A 22,544-nucleotide genomic window follows, 5' to 3' on the forward strand; every position below is an offset into this window, starting at 1 on the left:
ATGCACTCTTAAAATTACTATATCAGACAGCTTCTGTGGGGCAGAAGGCATTTCCCTTTGTTCTTTGATCTTAATTTCTCCATGCTTTTTCATCTTACCTGTAGGCAATAGCATTGGCTTCTCAGTTACTCTAAAGGCAAATGTTTGTTTATGTGTTAAATAAACATGAGGGCCTGATTCTGGTCTCGGGTCTGTTTAAAACCTAGAGCAGCAGTTGAATTGCTAGTTCAGTGCTAGGAAAATGCTGGAGAACGATGTACGCTCTAAAACTTTTCTTCCTTTAAGCTTTTTTTTACTAATAGAAGAGCTGGGTTTTTTTATGACACACTGACTACTGAAGATGTATTTTGAGACGGCTGTCTAGAAAATTTCCCTCCATTCCACCCACCATTCTCTTAGTTTTTCAGTGGAAATGCTGGGTCTCCGGAGTCTGGATTTCATCACAAAAAGAGGAAGTTTTCAGGGAAAATAGTGTGGTAAAATATGATTTTGTTCTCTTCCCCCCACGAAGGGTGACTGGTTTGACTTTGTGTCCTTGCGTTGAAAGATTTTCCTCTTGCAGGCTTCACAGTTGTACTCACCAGTGTCATAGGTAATTTGTAACAGTATCTGTGGTACGGATAATGGGATATGTCTTACAGTTTAAGTATGGGTTTCTCCATTTGAAAAGGAAACAGTTTATGTGAAACATGAACTAGAAGTTACTTAGTTCTTATGTTAAATACTCCGGAGATTCTTTTATTGGTCATGCAGTAGCCGAATGGTAAGGAGCGAAGCTGCCTCTTTTGGAGTGGAAGCGCTGAGCCTGAGGTGCTGCTGGGTCACTGTTGTAGCAGGGCACGTGTGGCTTTCAGCTGCCACCGTCTGAGATGCTTGCCCTTTGGTGTAAAGGAGGAGTGGGGGAAAAGAGGGAGGAATAACCTGTCACTGATCTCTTACCTTTGGAGTTGGAACTGGCTTTATCAGCGACAGCTATATATTGCTTTTCTAGGCTTTTTTTTTCCTCCTCCTGTCTCAGTAGCGGAACTCTGTGCTGTTCCACTGTAGCTGAGGTGTGCTGTGGCAGCCCTTACTTTAAACAACTTCGTGTCAGCACACATCTTTGACATGTACTCTGGCCCAGAGACACTCAGACAGCATTTGAAACAAATTGCTAATTAGACAAAGCAGATGGAGGAGGCTAAAAAGAATCACTTTCTTTTATTGATTTGGTGGGTTGGGGGCTTCTTGGCTTTCCTCCTGGGAAAAGCTGTTTCTGCTAGAACAGAGTTCTTTGCTTGGAAGGCACAAAACTAAGAAATAGATGTTCTGGGAGCCATGAACTCAATCTCCCAAGTAAGAAGTTTTTTTCTTAAGTATTCATTGTAACAAATAGAGACCCATTAGAGTCAGTAGGCATTTGATTTTGAAGAATTTATTGCAAGATGAAGACTTATTGGAAAGTTGGTTGAAGTTTCCCTATGAAAGAAAATACTCAAATGTCAACTAAGTACAGGTATGTTTATTTCCAAGCATTTGGAAAGAACTGTCTTGGACGTTTTAAGATTTGGCTGGAGAGGGTGCTGGGACATCTAGTCTAGGTCATGCTTGCCTGGAAAGGTAGAACCAGATGATCCTCGAGGTCTCTTCCAACCTGCTGTTCTATGATTTTATGATTGAAGTAAGGCCCTGGAAATGTTGTCAAAGATGAAGTCAGCTGGAGCCAGGGGGCTGGCTCATAATGCCAACTGTGCTTTCGGCAGTCCACTCTTAACAGCTGCAGCCCCTGAATAAGAGCCTCTGAATGGTGGCTTTACAAGCATGCCGTAAGCTTCTTTACCTGGTCACGTGCTGGTCTGGAGGAACTCCAGGCACAGCTCTGTGAATCAGGATGAATAGGTGACTGTTCTGTGGCAGCTTCTTGGTGTGTGGGTATGTGAAATGGGCTGAGCAAGCCTGTGGCATGGAAGAGCTGGAGTCTGGGACCCATCTGACATCTTGGTGGGCAGTTTCTGCTCACTAAGGCCTCAGAAAACTAGCATTGCTCAGCAGGATTACTACTAAGAAAAAGATAGGCTGGCTTTACTAAGCTGAATCTGAACTGGTGGGTCTGCTGGCTGCAAGTAGGATTGCTCAGGCATCAAGGGTGGTGGTTATGGTAGCTCTCTTTTGTAGACTTTTTCAATAGCCAAAACTCCATTGTGGTATTTAGGATGACATTTTCTTGCACCCCTGCACTATGGGCTGTATTTGGTCTTCTCCTGCTGCAAGACTAATGGCTGACATAATCTGGATAAAGATATATTTTTTCTGTCTGCCTTGGGATCTGTCATATTTGGAGTTCATGGTGCGTAATGGTTTCTTGATACTGATTCACACTGATTGCTGCAATTGTATACGCAGAGGCACAATAGCCAGAGGCAGGAAAAGAAAGCAAAACAAGTAGCATGCCCCCCCTTGGCTGGTGCAGTGGGAACCTCCCTGCCTGTTTGCGGGTGCCTGCAGCAAACCCCACAGCACGGTTATTTGTTGTTCCTTTTTGGACTTCCTGGTCACATTCAAATGAAAGCAATTAAAACTGTTCTGCTGTATTTATCAACCAAATGATGTCTTGATTCCTCAAGGCAGCCACGGACCTGTTCCTTTCCAGGGAAAAGTCTTCCCCATTCAACTAGTAAACAGATTTTATTTTTCCTCCACTTAATACTTGTGGTGGTGGAGGGCAGAAAAGAGTGGCTGATGGTAGGTGCATTGCTGCTGTCAGGACTGGAAGTGTGACCTGGGGCATTGAGCTGGGCTTGTGAGGGGCCCTTGTGGAGTTCATGGTTGTGTTAAAGTTTCAATATATGTTGGAACAGGCTGTGCTGGCTGGTGGTCAGCAGGAATTTCTGACACCAGTAATAGCTGGTTGGTTTGTTAAGATCTAAATACAAAGAGCGCCTGCTGAAATAGACAAAAGACTGCTATTTGCCTTCTGAAGACCTGGGATCAGGCATGTAGCTAGTCTGTGGAAGGATTAATTGCTATTCTGGACTTCTTTTAGTATCAGTTTTGTGTTGTGCAGGTTACAGTTTGCAAGGTTTGAGTAACACCTGGCAAAGGCCTGTTCCCAAATGAACTTCCCAGGGCTATGTAATGAAGAACAGCAATGAGCTCAGCTCATTTCATAAACAAATTCTGCTTTGGCTGCATGGACCATCTATGTGGTAGAACTGGTTCAAACAAATCACAGTTGAGTGGAGGAGCTCAGTTTCTTACCTGCTCAGGGGCTTAGAGTAACCCAGGCCATGCATTCCTCAAAAGAAAACAGGCCACAGAAAAGTTTATTATGTGCTGCTCTCATCTGATAAGGCCCAGTCTCTGCAGTGATACTGTGAATAATACATTGATAATTCATCTTAGAGACTTGGTAAATCTAATGAAAACAATTCTCTCTAGAAATGTTCAGGAATGCAGTGTGTGCTACTGCGTTACTAATGCTTTACACAATTTTCCGGACTGGACTATTCTCTTGCTTTCATGCAACCACTGTTTATTATTTATATGATGAATCTGGAAGATTTCCCAGATCTAATGTCTGCCCTATTACCTTCTGTCTTGGATACTGCGGATAATCAGATGAGCAGTAAATCTGTGGATATGAATTACATGATCTTTTTTTCTTCTGTCAAACAGTTTTTTGAATGATTTTTTTCTTCACCCCAATAAAATACCTAATACATCAAAAAAAGTACAATCTGCCTTCCAGATACACAGTACTCCACATGTACCTCTAGTGATGCATCTGCAGGAACACCAGTGGAGTGTATTTATTTTGGATAGATGGTGAAGGTGTTATGAAATAATCCCAAGCACTGATACTTACAGTTGGGTGGGTGAAGTACTATGTGTGTGGGGGGGTGTTTGGCTTGTTGGTTGGATGTTTTGGTGTGTGGTGGTTTTGGTTTGGGTTTCGTTTTGATTTTCTTTTAGCCTGGTTTGATTGTGCTGTTTCTCCATCTTCTCTGTTTCTGAGGTCTTTCCTGAGCATCTTTGAAACAAGACTGCCCTGTGGAGCAGTGAGGGGACATTTGCCAGTGGTCTCGGATGTTACAGTCTGACAAGCTGTGGTTGGGTTCTCTGCGCCTCAGAAACAGCCATGCCAAGGGGTGCTGAGGCTGCCTGGGCAGTGGGTGGAAGGGCACAGGGGATCACACTGCTGTGTAGTTCTGTGACGGTCCCCGTCACTCCTGATGAAGTGATGGTGACACAGCCTTCGGAAAAGAGAAAACGTGAAGGAAACCCACTCCAGGAGTGACCAACTTGATTGCGCGTCTCTGCAGCAAGTGTGAATTGCACCTCTTCCCTTGAAAGCAGGAGGCTTTTTAAAAATCATCCCCCCACTCCCTGAGTGATGATGAGAAACCGGAGGCCAGGAATGAGCCCCCTGAAGGCTCATGAAGAACAAAATACGATGTGTTTTAATTGACGTGAAAGGTTAATGGGGAAGATCAACATCCAACGGCTGCAGCTAAGGAAAGGGAACTTGTTTGGGCAGAGCCCGAAGTGGAGTGCAGGCATTACAGTGGGAAGTGTGAAACCATGGGGCAGAGAACACACGGCCCTTTAGCCTTGCTCAGAAATAATGGTGCAGGCTTTTTTTAACTTCAGTCTGCCCTCAGTAAAAACAAGTTACACTAAAAAACTCTGCACCAGAAAAAGCAAACCTCTCTTTCCTGGTTTCTGCTTATAAGATTTACAGATACTTAAAATAAACCTATGAAAAACAGACCTAGTGTGCTGGAATTTGCTAACTAGTGAGAGCAATTACCTCCAGGTCCCAAGACCTAACGGAGCTTGACTTTTTGGAAATAAAACTTGGCAGGCGCTTCTTCCTGCTGCTGTTGTAAAGGTGTACATGAAAAGATGTGTTGACCTCTGCCAGAAACCCCAGGAATCCAGTTCAGAGAGATTCTCCTGTGAAGGGCACAGCCGGCTTCAGGCTGCACAGATGGTGATCGGTGGGGAAAAGCCGGCAAAACATTCAGTTCTCATTGTGTGGCTTCAGAGTGGCAGATTCTATGCAATTGCCTGGTGTACCACAGTAATTAAACAGTCAAGAGCAGTAAGTTCAGATACTTAACAAGAAAATAAAGACCCCACTTGACAGCCAGCAGCTTGTCATGCTTGTTCCACAGGAGGAAGGGTAATTAACACAGGTTGCTGTAGTAAAAGTTGATCTGAGTCTTTTTATCAATGATTTTGTGTTGCTTCAGACATCACATACCAATTAACCATAAGTGTTGTAATAGCTGTAAATCAGGGTGTGTTATGAAACTAGTGCCCCAATTTCAGATGACCTAAAAAAGGGTAACAATAGACTCTGTCTCTCTCCTTCTAGTGTAACAAGTAACAAATGATAAGAAAAGTAATGAAAAACACAACCGACCTTTGTTAATGCAGAAACATAAAATAATCCCCTGTTTTCTCTGGACCGCTCCATGCAGGAGTGGAAAATTGAAGTTTCTGCAATGAAAAAAACATGACAGATGTGAAATCTGAGAGGGAATTGATTTTCATAAGACTCTCGGGCGTGGAGGGTGGAGATAGTTTCACACCAGCATTTCAAAGGAAATTATTTGTTGTTGTCAGTATTCCTTCATCATTACTGGCTGGGGGAAGGAGCTCTTGTTTCATACAGCAGTTGTAAAAGGCCTTTGGGAAGGATGAGATTTTCCTCCTAAAATATTAAGGGACAAGTAATAAGAATGTTAAAAAAAGAAGTTAAAATCCATTAAGTGCATTCTCCCCCAAAACCAGAGCTCTCTGCAGACCAGCTTCCCCTGTAGATGGTGAGAAAGGACCGGCTTATGCTGCCATGTTTGTCAATTCCCTTTGGACTAAACACTATGAAGTGGGTTTGTGCCCCAGGGTCTCTGCTGTGCTGATGGAAACCCATGTCCAACCATGAGGATCGGGCTCTGTCCCACGTTCATACCAAGTAGCAGAGCACACCTCAGCCCAGCCGCAGGAGGCAAATTCAGTCTCTCAGCTTCAGCATCACCAGCAATCTACTCAGAAATGTTGCTCATGTCTGTGCATTGTGGTTATTAGGTGCAAGAAATACAGTTTTAAAACTGTAATTAATCATTTCTAAGTAACCTCTTTTTCTACACATTTATGGCTTCAATGGGTATGACTGTTTATTATGTCTTACCTATAAAATCTGACCTGTTTTATATACTCTTTATGGAAACAGTGTACGGTCATAAATTAAAAGATGCAACTGTTTTGGATATTTTACTGGTGGTCCTGTATTTTCCTGCCAGAAGTGCAGCTGGTTTAGGTTTCTCAGGATAACATTATAAAAGGCTGTATGCATTTTGCAAGTTTATGCTTGAATTGCCAAGCCAGAGGTGGAGTGACTCAACCTTCCCAGGAGCAACATGTACCAAGCAATGAATCAAAACAGCTAGCTGAAGCTCAGAGGCTCACATGGCCACTCTGAAAAGCAGTTCTAATTTATGGTATTTTATCTGGCGTTTGGAATTTGGGGTGGTCATTTTGCTGATTGTGCTGGGCCTGTGGCTTTCTATTTGAAATGGTTTTGGTGCAAAACTAGCCAAGAACCTGGTCTTATATCTGTCTTACGTTGGACGTAAGGACTTCTATGGTTAAAGCACTGAATGAAACCATCCCTATACCCCTGAGCAGACACCTTTAGTTGGGAGCTCTTGGGTATGAGCCCTCAGAAAGGGCTGAGGGGAGCCAAGAGCTTGCAGCAGGGCTAGCATAGGCAGCATGGTTCAACATCAGCCTGGCTGGTTTGGTGAAAAATTTGATGGCAAAGATGATAGAATCACAGACTGGTTTGGGTTGGAAAGGACCTTAAGGTCATCCAGTTCCAACCCCCCTGCCATGGTCAGGGACACCTTCCACTAGACCAGGTTGCTCAAAGCACCATTCAGCCTGGCCTTGAACACTGCCAGGGATGGGGCAGCCACAGCTTTTCTGGACAACCTGTGCCAGTGCCTCACCAGCCTCACAGGGAAGAACTTCTTCCTAATGTCTATTCTAAATCTCCCCTCTTTCTGTTTAAAACCCTTTCCCCTTGTCCTACTGCTACATGCCCCTTAGATGATGATGAAATCATGGTGCAGTTCAGCAGCTGCTTTAGCCAAAATGACAGCCTTCCACAGACCTAATTGCCTGGTGTCAGTGGACTTACTGCAGATACAGATAGGCCTGACAGCAGAAAGTTTAGCTCTGTCGTTATCAGAGCAACTGGCATGGTTGGCTCTTGGGCGTGCATAGTGCTAACTGGACAGAGCTGAAACTCTTGACTCCTGTGGGAGTGCAGGAAAGCTTGTGTCATCATCATCTTATAAGAAAGAAATGCAGCCCTGCCCCCAGAACAAGTACCAAAATGCAACCCAGTGAGTGTTCTTAACCCTGTGCAGCCTGTTGCCAGAGCCAGGTTTTTTCAGTGTGTTTGCTGGGCAGCTTGTCTGAAGGTGCATCGGCATTGCCATCATTTCAACTAGTAAAGCTTTATACTGATCCCTTCATAGGCAGCTAGCAGTGGGCAGCTCCATCTCCTTGCTTTCTCTCAAAAAGCATCTTTGACCTGACTGCTGAGAACCACACCGGTGTCTGATGTGTTTATTTCTGCTCTGAAATGCTGCTTCTCTTTGTTTCAGGTATCTCACCCATGTGCGAGCTGCCTCTCCACAGGACATCGCTGGGGGCTACACTTCCTCTCTTGCTTGCAGCCGAGCCTTACAGGATGCCTTCAGTGGTCTTTTCTGGCACCCCAATTAGCCGGCGTGCATCAGCCTCTGATCAAGGGACACCAAACAGAGCAAGGAGTAAAATTGCTGCCATGTGCACAATGGCTACACCGCAGTCCCTCTTCTGTGTAAAACCAGCTGTGTGTAAGTGTTAGAGGAAATAAAAGCCTTTGTAAAATGTTGATGCATTTTTGTATAGAGGGAAGCTCGTTAGTCATGTAGCACATGCAGTCATGGAGCTGACGGAGGCTGAAGCATTAAGCCATGTCTAATGGAAGATGTGAATAACTCAGCTGTGTATGTTTGAGGTTTAAAGAAATACACTTGTCATTATTTTTTTTCAAAGCCAGACTTCAATAAAGAAGTTTGCGGTTTTACTCCTATTGCAGGGTTTTATTAGCACAGGCATTTAAATGCCATTTTGATTATAACATTTAGCGTCAGTATTCAAGCCTACATTTTCTTCCCAAGAAACTAGTTTCTCCAGTTTAGACAAGTGGGTTTTTCCTCCTGCCAGCTGGATGTGAAACCTTGGAACTGTGCTGACACAACTCTTGTGCAGGATCCTTACCAATGTCCCTTGTTTCTTACCTTTGTCTGGAAAACAGATCTTTAGCTGGAAGTCCTTCAAGTTTCTCTAGAAGAAATCTAAGAAGCCTTGATACAAGGCTAAGTCATTAGTGTTGTCAAAATTGGGGTGGTTTTTTTTTCCCTGATCAGCTCCATTTGATTCTGTTGTATGTTCAGAGGTTCTTTGAGCAGGAACCTTCTTTTGTTGTCTGGCTTTTGGGATGACCCTTGTCACTCGATCTGCTGGTTTTACGTGTTCCTTCTCCTCTCCTTATAGCAGAATGTAGACTAATTGCAGCAGAGATGGTCTTCCTGTGGCAGGACTGGTCTTTGCCATGAGTGTGTGTATAAACTGCAGGAGACTGGAAACCGCTCAGGATAGCGTGTGCCTCCAGAGTAAAGCCTGGCCCACGTTTTATGGGTCATCTGCTAATAGCTGTTGAATGCTGCTCTGAGGAGTGCATTGAATGAATGGATTTTTTCTGTGTTGTAATAAAGAGAAGAATAAGCTCTATTCCAGACTCGGTGTTTTCTTCGCTAAGGGAGGTGGAGGGAGGTGCCAAAATTTCACAGAATCACAGAATCATTAGGGTTGGACTGGACCTCTGGAGATCATCTGGTCCAAACCCCATGCCAAGGCAGAGCCACCTAAAGCAGGTTACACAGGAACGTGTCCAGGTGGGTTCTGAATGTTGTCTCCAGAGAGGGAGACTTACAACATCCCTGGGCAGCCTGTTCTGCACTGCCACCCTCAACGTAAAGAAGTTCTTCCTCTTGCTGAAGTGAAACTTCTTGTGCTTTAGTTTATGGCCAGTGCTCCTTGTCCTGTCACTGGGCACCACTCAAGAGCCTGGCACCATCCTCCTGGCTTCTCTCTTTTGCGATATTTATATGCATTAATGAAATCCCCTCTCAGTCTGCTGTAGGTTAACCAGGCCCAGCTCCCGCAGTCTCTCCTCGTAAGAGAGATGCCCCAGACCCCTGACCATCCTTGTGGCCCTTCGCTGGACCCTCTTTAGTAGCTCCTTGTCTGTCTTGTACCGAGGAGCCCAGAACTGGACATGGTACTCCAGATGTGGCTTCACCAGGGTCAAGTAGAGGGGGAGGATGATCACCCTTGACCTTCTGGCCACATTCCTCCCCATGCTCCCCAGGATACTGTTGTCCCTCCTGGCCGCAAGGGCACACTGCTGGCTCATGGTCAGCTTATCCACCAACACTCCCAGGTCCTTCTCAGCTAAACTGCTCTCTTACAGGTGAGCCCTAGCCTGTACTGGTACTTGGGGTTCTTCCTCTTCAGGTGCAGTACCCTGCACTTGCTCTTGCTGAACCTCATTAGGTTTCTCTCCACCCAATTCTCCAGCCTGTCAAGGTCCTGCTGAATGGCAGCACAACCCTCAGCTTCATGTCATCAGCAGACTTGATTTCTTCTACATGCTTGGTGCATGCATCCCTGCATACCCTGACAATGTTTCTAGGCTCACTTGGCTTGTCCCTTTTTCTACCCCCCCCAGATTTCTTTCTTACGAGTTTAAGATTTACTAACCCATTTTGTTGATTAAAGCCAGGTTTCTGTTAGTGCAGGAGTGCCAGGAAGTCCTCAATTTGGACTGTGAAGCAGTGCACAAAAAGGCACCTGCAGTTTCCAGCAGTATGGACAGGCCTCTTGGTGTGGATCACAGGGTGGCTACATTGTTCCAGGGTGGTGAGGGGCTTGTTGCTACAGCAGGGTTTGTTTAGGGTGCTGAAGAACAACAGCAGCTTTTGAATGTTTATGAGAAACCTGCAGGGCAGGGATAGGCAATCACACAGCAATGTCAGAAAATGTAGCAGACAGCAACCACAGCACACATTGCTTTTCCAGGAGCAGTGGCTGGTGGGGAGAGGGTACAACGTGCCTGTCATTGACAACAGGATGACAAACAGATTGAAGCTGTTGAGACAGATACTATTTTAAAGGGCAGCAGAGGAATGCTGGAGCTGGAGCAGCAGGCCAGGGAAGAGACCTATACAGCAGCTTTCAAGATAGTAGGAGTGAGTCATGATTTTTGACCCCTGGTTTGATAAATGCAGCCCAGGGACAACAGACCTCCAAAGGCGTGCTCAGAAGCCCTGGCTGCGGAGCCAAGGGAAAGGCAGTAATGCAAAACCCTCAGGCCTTACCAATTGTTTGGGTGAGAAGTAGGACACCAGGCTGCAGGCCCCAGTGATGGAGCCATAACAGCAGGACCAGGGCGATGGACATTTGCTCACTGAGTTGCTATGCGCAAGTTGGGACTGAAGAAAAACGTCTGAAACTGAGAGGCTGAACCAAGGCCTCTATCCAAATAATAAACTGTTTGTGGTTGACATTGCCCAGCAATAGCCTGGATGTGTAAGTGAAGGCCATCGAAGGCAGAGGCTTTTCAAACCCCTGCAGAATAGAAGCAGCCAGTCAGCAAGATCACCCAGGGACTGCAGCAGAGGAGCAGCTGGAGGCAGGGGAAGGCTGGGAGGCAGCAGGGGCAGGGAAGCCACAGGAGGATGTGGTTCAAGGCAAGAGACCACTGAGCCAGGTACTGGGTCTTGCACTTCCAACACCTGCGAATGTGCCAACAGTGTTAAGAGTCTTTCCTGCTTTAATGGTGGGCAAATGCTAAGTTAAGAGCCAATTGACTACTTCCAATCCCTAAGTATATCTCAGTGTTAAAAAGCGTTTCTTACTCAAAAGCCTAAGAACAAGTACCTGTGGCCATTTGGGCCTTCTTTTATCTTGGGTCAGCTTTTTGAAAGGTGATGTCACTTACACAGGAGCTGTTAGTGCATCTGCAAGCAGTAATCCCATATTCTTAGACACACGACCTGTTTGTCACAGAGAACCCAACCAAGGGTTATACAAGTCCCAACAAAATACAAAAATCTGTTTTCACCACAAGCCCCAGATTATCAAAGTGACACAGCAGAAAACTGTCCTGGCCTGGGCCACTGATCTACCACGGGGCATGAAACAACAGCAGAAAAATACCAAAACACATTTATTACATAAAAGCAAAGTTTTAGTTTTTTGTCGTAACAACAGTTTCAATCTGCTCACCGATCCCACAGTGAAAACCAAGAAAAGGTTAACTGCAGGAAGCGAGGCTGACAGAGGGAAGTTGCAACATGCATTCTGCACCTTGGCACCAGAGATGGGCAACACAGGCAGCACGCTTCAAATAATTCAAGGAGTAAACCAGAGGTAATCTCAGTGTACCTCTTAAACTACTGAGGTAGTTACCATAACTCTAGTCTTCAGCTCAGAAACTTTTCTTCAGAAAACTCATTGCTGGTACACAGACGTTTGGAGGCTTGTTTTGCTGGAAGAACATTAAAAGAAGTCAATTATTTAATGTACACTAAACAGACTGAACTAAACCACAAACCATGTAACACTTCAGGGATTTAAGAGGAAGAGATGAGAATTAAAACTGGGATTAACTGTTAGTCATGAACAAAAACTGCTACAGCAGTAATGGGGATTTTTACTAAATACTTTCAAAAAACCTGTATTGAGGTACGTTTTGACCTACATCTCAGTGCTACCCAACAACAGTGTAAAAATAAGTTTCATGGCATCAAAGTTTCATCAAAACCTTCTTTCCTCCAGTTCACGTAACTGCAGGCTGAAAGTCTCTCCTCTCCCTCCTCCTCACCTAGTGGAAAGCCCAACATCACTGAAACCAATGAGCTTCTGCAAGTGCTTCAAGAAACAAATCATAGAATCATAGAACAGTTAGGGTTGGAAAGGACCTTAAGATCATCTAGTTCCAACCCCCCTGCCACGGCCAGGGACACCTCACACTTAAACCATCCCACCCAAGGCTTCATCCAACCTGGCCTTGAACACTGCCAGGGATGGAGCACTCACACAAAACAAATGACTGATTAAATGAAAAAATAAAACTCATATACACCATTAAAGATCTCTAGTTTCTCAAGTAAAGATATCTGTTTCTCAATTAAATTGTAGAGAAGCTGATTCTGCTGATGCAGTGACTCCAGACCTAAACTGAGTCAGCACAAGCATAAGGGAGAAGGTCAGGACTGGGACCCATCTCTTGGAAGCACGCCATTCCACCCTGGGTGAAAATGAAGCTCCAGTTCTGAAGTATTCAGCTCACAGAAATGTGTGCTTAGCATTAGACACCCTATCCTCCCCTAGAATGCGATCTAAGGCACAAAGCTCTGGTTTATGGCCTGTGGGATGATCCTATCCAGTCCACCATTTTTTCTGTGGAGGCTCATGCTGGGATCAGAGGAGCGGACCGCTGTCGCCGAGCGCGCGTGAAGCCCTACAGCTGCTGCACATGTGCAGGCTTCAGCCAGCAGCCTCCACACTCCACAACCGAACACAGAATCCTCGCCATATGGCTGGAGTGGCCCACAAGGCTGACAAGGTTGGACCAGTCTGAGATGGCACAAGGTGTAGCCTGAAATCCATGTGCCACACAGGAGGTTTGTTCCTTACCTTCGTCAGGGCAGGGCCTCTTGTACAGCACGTCTACTGGGATCTGGAAGCTAATGCACAGCATCTCCTTGTTGGGTGCAACATTTCTAACCAGGTAAGTTGAACAGCGCCCATTCAAGGAGGTTCCTAGAGCAGCTTCAGCTCGTTCTTGGATGTCTTTGGCCGGGTTCTCGTGTTTGGAGAAACCATAGCAGTGCACCGTGGGAAGACCAGCAGTACCACATGGTTCTCTGACCAAGAGATGCCGGAAAGCATCCAGAAATTCAATAGCCAAAGCTGGCAAATTCATAACTATGTGAAAAGAGGTTTTTTGTTCTTCTTTATGAAGTGGGAGCTCTTTACTTAGTTCTTCTCTTACTGGCCCCAGCAGGAAGTCCCGGCCATCCATATTGAATGCTTTAATTTTGTCATCTACTTTGTTCAGTTTGCAGTTGTGCAGGAGCCAGTTGTAGGATTCAGGATTGAGATCGTTTGCAAATACGTGGCACTTTTTCTTTGCTGCTGGAATAGCAAAAGGTCCAATGCCAGCAAAGACATCAAAAAGGACATCACCGGGCTTCAAAAGCTCAACAATACGGCTGTGTTCGGTGGATAGACGTGGGTTCCAGTAGACTTTAGAGAAGTCCAATTCATATGCAATATTATTTTCTTTGACCTGAAAGTCCAAAACATTTGCTTAAGCCTCTGTGTTCAAATTGCAGGCATATTTAAGCACTATCAGTAGTTAAGACAGCTAAAAATTAAGGTGCTTTATCAAAATATAATTGACATTTGTCCCACTAATAGTAAACATGAGTCTTGTACAAACAGATCTACTCCACAGAAATAGCCATAAGGAATGTTCCAACTGGCAATCCAGATGGCTGGCTTATGGATGTCTCAATCACCAGGTGGAAATAAGCAGCAACTTAAATTTACCATTTAAAAAGATAATAATCTGAGGCTTTTTTTGTGGCTGGCTGACAGCTCCTTTATTGAAAGCAGACTTTGGGAATATGCCTTGAGCTCTCCTCAGTGGAGTCCACATAGTAAATAAGCATCTGAGAATGATACAGCACACAAATGGCAACAGTCACCCAAATTCAAAGTCCCTGGGAGGCACCCTGCAGTTTGAAAGAGTACCGTATTTTATCTCTCAAGGTGACAGCGTCTAGAAACTGACACAAACCCAAACTTTGGGATGAGCACTATCTTAAGAACAGACCTAAAAAGAAAACATATTCAGATGAGAATAGGATGCAAGATAATACTTTGCACCACCACACTTGAATTGTGTGACTGTGAAGTATCTTTGTATCCAAATCACTGCTTCTTTTGCTTTGCCAGCAAGAAACATACTGAAACATCTGCACTGCTCAGTGTGCAGCTCAGTGGTGTGCTAGATGTGTGCTCAATGAGCTAATACCCTCTGCATAGTGTTTGACTGTCACTTCTGCCTTGACAATTCAAATGCCTTCTCTGTGCATGTACAGGATGTTCTACCAAGCTACTCAGCTTTTTCATTTAGTAATCTAGTATTTTCTCTTCTAAAAGCACAGAACTGCTAACAGTTAGGAAAAACATTTTTTGGTCGAACCAGTGGCCAAGTTTACAGCTAAAGCCAAGAAACCCTGCATGGCAGTTACGTAGTTCTTTACACCTGAAAAATGTTAAAACAAGAGAGAAATGAGGTTTGTCTTGCTGCTGACTGGAAAGGGAAAAGGCATAGGCAAAATCTTGCCTACATTACAAAGCCACTGAGATTTAGAAACACATTCCTACGTTCCATACCAGCCTCTGCATAAGGCTTAGTGAAATGAAGAAACAGCAATTTCTTACATCAAATCCACAAAAGACGCTGGCTTTAGAGTGAGCAACACCCCCTACTACAACTAATGTAATGTAATGTAATTAGTATGTCTGCAAGAAACCTGCTACTGTCCCATATCAGTAAAATATCATGACATGCTGTTCTAGACCATTAAAATCTAGGCTGTGAACTTCAAAGAATATGTATCTTCATGATCTTTATGGTTGTGAGTTTACCCTTGGCAGACCAGGACAAATGAATGCAGACGTAACTGCCAACTCTTACACTCTAAAACAGGTGACAGGAAGGGCACCATGTAAAGGATGAGTTTTAACAGCATCTCTTCAGCACATCTGTCTAGTACATGTCTTTGGGTTTTAGCACATTAAGTTTGAAATAAGAGGAGAAAATCAACTGTACCTTGGTTACCAGGTTGCTCTCTCCAGCAAGCACTTCCATTTGAAAATTTCTGTATGTGCTGTCAATAATACTGGTTTTATTTACTACACAGGTGATGCCTGGGTTCTTGTCAATTATAACTTGGCCTGAGATAGGGCAAAAGATACTCTGGTTAAGGGACCAAAATCTTTTAATGCTCTACAAGAAATACAAATACTGCTGTTTACAGTTAAATTAATTAAAAGTATTAGAACAACCTTCCTCTGATGATTCAGGGTTGCAGATGCGACACCTAAGACATGTACTTTTATCATGACCCAATACTCCATGTAGCCTCAGTGAAGTGAGATTACAGTTACTGTAAGAGGAGAGACTACACCTTCTGTGCACAGCTACAGCATTGGCAATTGCTATTTAAAGTCAAAACACAATGCAATGAAAAGCCCTCAAACGTATTCTTTGTACAGGTAAATAACTTATCAGTAGAATAATTGTTAAATATCTTTTTAACAATATATTAAATATATGAATTACTTTTTTGAGAAGAGTACTTCTACCTACCAATCAAATGTCTGTATGGAAGCTGATGGTCTCTAAGATTCAAATGAGCTATGTGACCAACACGGCTAAACCCAGAGGTGACTTCTTGACCTTCAGGAAGGACTGCTCTTAGTATCTCCTCTGACTTGAAATTCTCATAAGTCAGCTCCAAGTTATACTTGAACACCTCAGGATGAACATTAAGCTGGTTTAGTACCTCTTGCTCTGATTCTCCCAGTGAGAATTCTGGTATTTTATGAGGATCCAGAATGAGAAATCTACTGTTCTCATCTCCTGGATCCTCAGCCACTCGCTTTAGACCGGGACGCTGGAGTACCACGTGTTTTAGGGACTTCAACAAAGTATATACAATTTCTGTCTTGACTTTCAGAACGGGAACAACAATCGTCCTTTTAAAAGCTTCTCTGTTGAGTTGTGTCATCCCACGCACTCCAGGATGCGGTGAATACAGTTTGAGGTCAGCTTTATCCTCCACGGTGTCAGGCATTGTAAAAAATCTATTTTTTCTAACTACTACGAAGAGCTCAGGTATTATGCCAGAATATCGAGCCAGCAGTGTCCAAACTGCTGGAAATGATGTATTTGCTGCAGCTGTCCTAAAATTATTAGTTTTCAGTAGTCTGGCAGAGTATCCCAATCTCCATAAAGTCCTAGAAGAGAAATTATTCATTTTATAGACATTATGTAATCATTCCATTAAAAAGGCTGCAAATCACATGGATTTGCTGTTCTGTTATGCTAGAATTTCCATCTGTACCAAACAATCCACAATAGTTTAGTAAAGCTCTTTATTATGAATTATATACCACAAATTTCTGTCCTCCTGCAAATGTACTTTTAGACTTCAACGTTAACTTTAAGCAGTGACATAATCCCCTTCTGCCAAAAAACAATGATCTCCCTTTGTTCTAATAAATGTGATATTAAGCCCAGTAAGCCAAATGGAAAATTTTCTACTGTCTTATTCCTGCTGTTGGATCTCTTCTGTCTCTGATCAGATTCATTACCAAGCACTGATTGCTAGAAAACAGTTATTAGCAACAGTGGTCATAATCACTTTTCAGCGATTTCTGCCTCCAGGTTAAGGGGTTACACACTCCACAGTGTCTTTGCTCCACAAACTGCACATCAGAAAGACTATTAATTAAATGCAGAATTCCCCTAAAGGTACAGAGGAGCATTAGTAATGTCTGTTCGAGTAACTGAACACCTCTCTACAGTTAATAGGATGGGGACTTGAAATGTAGCTTTACGCTTCTTTAAATAGTTTCCTACACTAGGCATGGTCCAAAGGAGCCTGACTTTTCTGACTCAGCATCAGTGCTCCTAGATGGGAACTGATGATTTAGGTGCTGTGAGAGGCTGACATTTTCCCTCACTTCTTGGGAAGTTTGTTCTAAGAGTGGTGACAAGAGAAATGCAAACTAGCTTCAAAAGGAAACTGGTTCTCTTGCCTGCCTCAGACATCTACACTGTGATGTACAAAGCACTGCCCTCCTTCAGGGGAACAAGCCATATGGTCTCTTCTTCAAAAAGGAGCTGAGCACCAGCTGACCATCAGCAAGCTGACCCTGCTCCCATCCTCCCTCCCCTGCAAATCCCAGCTCCTTGCTGGGACTCCCTACATCTCCCAGCTCATTTCCCCAAGCCAAGTTTTTGGCAACACACACCTTCTTTCCCTGTGGACAAAAAAAAACACATTACATTCTTCGTGTCTGCTACAGAGGAGAAATCCTTCATCCCGCGGCCTGAGCATCCCAGTGTTTTCCTCAGACATTCCCCTTCTCCCTAGCTGGAAACTGCTGGCCTGGTTCGCACGGGCTTCTCGATGCTAGGTAATCCCCAGTATAAAAGCGTGGCTGGGTGTCACTGCACCCGCGCCGTCGGAAGACGACTTCCCAGACTGACTATGGAAAGGCCTACCTGCCCCACCTAACCGAGATCCCCGTCTGCCCCATCCTGCCCCCAGAGTAACCTGAGGCAAATCAGGGAGGAGGGAGCTGTGGAAGGGCTGCTACCCGCTCCGCCCAGCCACTACCAGGAACGCCGATCACCACACACAGAGACCCGGAGGCCGCTGAGGCCCCACCCGGGGAAGGGACCCTCTCCGGGGCGGAGCCTCTCCGGGGTCACCGCCCCTCCCGGAGGGGGGCCCCGCTGACAGCCGCCGCCTCAGGCCCACAGCGCTCGGGCCGCCCGCTGCTGGCGGAGCAGCGCAGCCCCGTCCGGAAGATGTGGGGCAGGGGCCGCCGAGGGGACCCCGCGCACCGGGACCCCCTGCTTAGAGGCCCCCCCGTTGCCACAGCTCCCACCCCTCAGCGCCCCCGCCCTCACCTCATGCCGAGCCTAGCCGCGCACGACCTCACGTCATCGCCGCCGCCGTGACGCCACGCGGCCGCGCCACGGGAGAAGGCGGGGCTGGATCGTCGACTCCGCCCCCCCGGCGGCGGACCCGCCCCCCGGCGGCGCTCCCCTCACAGGCGCGGCGGCGGGGCTCGGGCTGCTATGGTGCTGCCGCCGCAGGGGGCCGGGCCGCTGTGGGTCGAGCGGGGCTGGTACCTGTCCGCCCGCGAGCAGCCAGAGGATGAGGAGGAGGCGGACGAGGACGGGGAGTCCGCCCCGCTGCTGCCGCCGGGCAGCGTGCATGTGAGGGGGTGGCTGGGGCTGCGGTGGGGAGCTCTGATGGGGCCCGCTCCGTCGGGGGGGCGGCGGGTGCCGGCTCGGCTCTGCTGTCCCCGAGTACTCTGCCACGGGGTCCCGGTCCCCGCGGCTTGCCGCCTGCCCCGGCCGTGCTTGCGCGGCCGGGCGGGGTCCCGCGGGCTCAAAGGTCGGGCGGATCGGTGTAGGGTGGACGGGGTTGTGCGGACTGGCTGCCGGGGGTGATACCCGGCGAGCGCTGTGGGAAGGGCTGGGCAGCACCGGGCCCGTGAAGCGGAGCACCTGGGCCTGCTTCTTGACCCGTCTTATCCCTGTCTGCCGAGCGCTTGGGAGTGCTGTCGTTTGCTATGTTCCTTGCTTCTGTAGGGACAGCCTGCTTTAAGCATAAACCTCGCTGCTCTCTTCTTGAGCACTAGTGTCGCCGTCCTCAGGATGTAGACGTATTGAGAGCCTTTATGGGACAGCGTATGTTATTGTGTATGCACGAGGCTTTGTGTGGTCTTAAAATGAGAAAAGATACTTTAGGTATCTACGATTTAGGTTAAGGAAAGGAAAGCTCACTGTTTCCCCCTCCCTTACATTCCTCCTATGAAAGGCCAAAACACCTCATGCACTAATTGTCGTTTGTTTTGCACTTTTCACAGGATTCTCAAAGTCAGGGTTCTTCCTTTGGTTTCTCAGTATTTAATTTAATGAATGCTATCATAGGAAGTGGGATACTTGGCTTATCCTATGCTATGGCCAACACAGGGATCGTGGGGTTTAGGTAAGTGTTCAGTTTGTACATATACTTATTTTTAAACTCAGCTTGTATTTTTAAATGGAACAAAGCTTGATTACTAAGACTCCTGTGCAAAAACTGGGGAGGAAATAAATAGCTTGTGCTTTTCAGCATTGTTGAATAAGATGTTCCCTCTTTGGTTTAGTCATTCATATCTGGCCTAATTTAGGTACTGCCCAGACAATGCGTTAAATTGCCACATGGTGGCAATTTCTTGGCCATTACTGTTAATGGATTGATATTTACGTTCAAAGCTGCTGTCTCTTTTAGTTCCAGAAATGGGCCTTCGGGAGTAGGGTAGCTGCATATGTGGAAACTGTGAATCTGCTTGTCTTATTATTTGCACTTCTGCTTGCTGTACATACAAACCTATGGATAACAGAGCAAAAGTAACCAGAATTGTCACTTTCGCCATTTTCTAACTGTTAGAGCCACTTCACTGGGAGATAAATCTTTGTCTGTGTATATTTAGACACACTCTTATGTTCTTTTTGTAACTGATCTGTCAGGCTTTCACCTTCTGTAGTGTGTGACATGCTTTGGTGAACAATACAAGAAGCAACTTGGCAACTATTGGGAAGGGAGACCATATGAACCATAGTCAGCAGATATAAGCCATAAAATGAGGAAATCTTGTCTTGTGGTAGCTTACTTCTTGCAGAAGTAGCTTTCTTAAAGTGCATTGTTTTATAAAAGTGCATTAATTGTGAATATTTTGTGGTTTTCAGTATCTTGCTGCTGATTGTTGCCGGCCTTGCTTCTTACTCTGTATTTCTTCTGCTCAGCATGTGCACTCAGACTGGTAAGTGAAAAGGATTATCTCTGAAATACTTCCTCACCTATATCACAATGATATGACCCAGTATAAGTGCTGTTGTTAACAGCGTGTTACCAGATATCTGAGTCTGATTCACTGGAGTTGAAATATTTAATGTTTTCAACGATTACTGTTTGCCATTTAAAAATATGATTTTGAAAATTCTCATGAAAAGTCAGTGCCAGACTGACTGGTTTCTAGATTCTCAATTTTTATTTATTTTTCAAAATGCCTCTCTCATCTTTCCAAGAAGGTAGATCCTGCATTTCTGCGGCAAAATTATTTTGGCGCTGATGAACTGCGCTACTTCAGTGTGTACCGTTGCTTTCAGTGAAGGCTTAAGAGCAATAAAACAGCAGTCTTCCATTCTTCTATTTGTAGTATATACATTGTTTATGGTTTGAAATTGGTACCTTTTGGGTTTTGTAAGGAGGCTGGATTATCATAATTCTCGTGGCACTTTACAATTGCATGTTTTTACAGAATTTTTTGATACCAAATGAGAAGTTGCATTGCAGTCTTTAGTAATTACACCGCTTTATATTCAAAAAGCGTATTCAAACAGCAGATTCTAGTATCTACAGTCTAATCTGATAATTTGTTTTAATTCTTGCTTTTAATTGAAACAAGCCTAGTTACTTGAGTTCTTGTACACAAAGATCGCATTATAACAGGAAAGTCTCCATCTCTTTCAGTCACCTGGTTATTGTTTCCCATTCATCTGTTTTCCTTTTTTCAAAGGTGGTGGGAGAAAGCTTCCGTTTCTTTCCTTACTGGCTTTGTTTTCTGTAGATAGCTTTGGTCTCTCAGATGATTGCTTCCTGATTCTTCTTAGATCTGCTGCTCCTGTCTTCATCTGTTGAGTGATCTTCATACGTTCTTTAAAAATATTCTTCAGAGGTAGGGTTACTTTTATGGCTGATATTTTTGGCTGCTTGATGATTTGGGATTAAGTCTATGGTAATTTTTGTTCTCCTCTTGGAGCTCTGCTTATTGGAAAGGAATTGAAACCTGAAACAAGTAGCTAGAAAGATCCATAAGAAGCAGTAAAAGGGGAAACTTAAGGTAAATTTTTATGATCCTTGTTCACCTCTCATTTGAGGCTGAGAAGTTCTGTATTATATAGGCATGAAGTGGTAGTATGTTATATGTTAAAATAAAGAGATCCTTGCAAATGAACTACTAGTGAGAAAGGGAAATTAAGGATTTAAACGTTTTGAACTAAGAAAACTTTTGGTGTGATGAACTTGGAGACCTAATACACAAGAATGGTTTAACTCCTCCATTGTTGTCCAAAGGCAGTGGTCCACCTCAAAAACGCATTTTTTAAATGCACACAACTGAAAGCAAGGAATACCACTGAAAGGACAGGATTAAGTATTTCTCTTGAATGAAACTAGGAGTTTACAGTTAGTAACTAGTTATCAGCTAATGTTGTCAGAACTAACACCAGAACTATGTCTAGATAAGTTTCCTGGATTTGCGGCCTTTGGTGTTCTGAGTGGGTTTTTTGGTTTTTTTTTTTTTTTTTAGCTTTTAAAACAAGATTTCTCTCAGATTATATTTTCAGTAATTCCTGTAAATCATTGAAATAATTCAGTGGTAGATAGCATTTCATGTTTTTCCTTGGAATGTTGTCTTTAAAAAGCAAGAAATATGACTTGTTGTGCCTTGACAAAGCAAAATCTATTTGCTTCCAAAGTAGGTAATTCAGCATTTTTCTTTATAAAACACACATGCATTTGTGAACAATGTTACAGTATTAAGTTTAAACCACAGCAACAAATTGGAAGGGTTTTTTTAATATATATTTAAAAAATGAGCTGGACAAATTTAAAGGATCAAGAATAAAAATCCTTGGAAGGGTTTGTGAACTATTCTTTCAGACTTTCAAATTGTAGAAGTAATTCTAGGAGACAGCTGACCTATAAAATACCTTCTGAAAATGAATCTCTAATACTCAATTTTAACCAGAGATAAGGATTTATTAAGCACAGGCATTTTTATTGTAGTTTTAAAAACAAGTGTCTTCAATTTTTAAATTATGTTGGTTTGGACTTTGACAAAATCACATGATCTGCATAGCCCGTAATGCTTAGCAAGAAAAATACTGCCACATGTCAAGTGTTGGATTTTGATTAGCTTAGTCCATGTTTTCTCCTGGTGTTAATTCAGTGTGACCTATGGTGTTTTGGGGTTTAGGCTGTCGAGGCTAAGCTTACTCTGTAAATTAGAGGAATTGAGAATGGAAGTGGGATGTACTTTGAAGTTTCATGGCTTTTAGGTTTCATTTTGAGTTAGTCATGAATATTGCTGGTACCTTACTTGCCAGTTTCACTTTGCATTTAAATGGATAATTTCCATTTAGTGTTTGTAATGTAACAGAAATCAAACCAATCAGGCAGAACTCATTTATCTTTATAGCAGTTGTGCTTAATATTTTGTTCTGTATATCCTTGAAATTACAGCAGTAATGTGATTAAGCATTAGTGCTTCCCAGTGTTCACAGGACTAAACTGATTACCGAAACAGAATTACTATAGAAAATACTTTAAGGTTTCATATTGCTGTTTGGATTTGTGTGGAAAAAATTGTTCTGTTTTTTCCTTGCCTTACTTGTGTGCCGTGTATTTGTTCCTCTGTGGTAAAACCAAAGCCAACTCTCTCCTCAGTACAGTCAACATTTTACTGATGTATATTTTTATGCCATTGGAGATAGTATTCTAAAATGCCTT

The 22,544-nt window shown here is 44.2% G+C and overlaps 3 protein-coding genes across 9 annotated transcripts in view; 2 read left to right on the top strand and 1 right to left on the bottom strand.

Annotated features, from left to right (window-relative positions):
• Positions 1 to 8,832, top strand: part of MNAT1 (MNAT1 component of CDK activating kinase) — a 123,860-nt gene extending 115,028 nt beyond the window's left edge. For 2 of the 3 annotated variants that reach the window (XM_065686835.1, XM_065686837.1), the window contains one exon: positions 7,659 to 8,832. In XM_065686835.1, coding sequence (XP_065542907.1) covers positions 7,659 to 7,779 — 121 coding nt within the window. In that variant the 3' untranslated portion in view covers positions 7,780 to 8,832. The other variant, XM_065686836.1, reaches the window with a different exon arrangement.
• A 2,487-nt stretch (positions 8,833 to 11,319) lies between these two features.
• On the bottom strand, positions 11,320 to 18,021 carry TRMT5 (tRNA methyltransferase 5). Of its 2 annotated transcripts, none has more exons than XM_065686829.1 (5): positions 17,888 to 18,021; positions 15,554 to 16,203; positions 15,014 to 15,138; positions 12,805 to 13,459; positions 11,320 to 11,653 (listed from the first exon to the last, which is right to left on the bottom strand). In XM_065686829.1, exons 1-5 carry the CDS (start codon positions 17,890 to 17,892, stop codon positions 11,589 to 11,591), a joined length of 1,500 nt encoding a protein of 499 aa, XP_065542901.1. In that variant the 5' UTR covers positions 17,893 to 18,021; the 3' UTR covers positions 11,320 to 11,588. The 2 variants fall into 2 exon arrangements, with proteins under 2 accessions (XP_065542901.1, XP_065542900.1); XM_065686828.1 differs by lacking the exon at positions 17,888 to 18,021 and adding an exon at positions 17,224 to 17,511.
• The window catches only part of SLC38A6 (solute carrier family 38 member 6), a 46,554-nt gene continuing 41,928 nt past the window's right edge, over positions 17,919 to 22,544 (top strand). The window contains exons 1-3 of one of the 4 annotated variants that reach the window (XM_065686834.1): positions 17,919 to 18,199; positions 18,856 to 18,977; positions 19,721 to 19,794. In XM_065686834.1, coding sequence (XP_065542906.1) covers positions 18,059 to 18,199; positions 18,856 to 18,977; positions 19,721 to 19,794 — 337 coding nt within the window. In that variant the 5' untranslated portion in view covers positions 17,919 to 18,058. The remainder of the gene's footprint in view (positions 18,200 to 18,855; positions 18,978 to 19,720; positions 19,795 to 22,544) is intronic. The other 3 variants (XM_065686831.1, XM_065686830.1, XM_065686832.1) reach the window with 3 other exon arrangements.

The sequence above is a fragment of the Lathamus discolor genome, chromosome 6 (genome assembly GCF_037157495.1).
Source record: "Lathamus discolor isolate bLatDis1 chromosome 6, bLatDis1.hap1, whole genome shotgun sequence".
In the NCBI taxonomy this organism is placed as follows: Eukaryota; Metazoa; Chordata; class Aves; order Psittaciformes; family Psittacidae; genus Lathamus; species Lathamus discolor.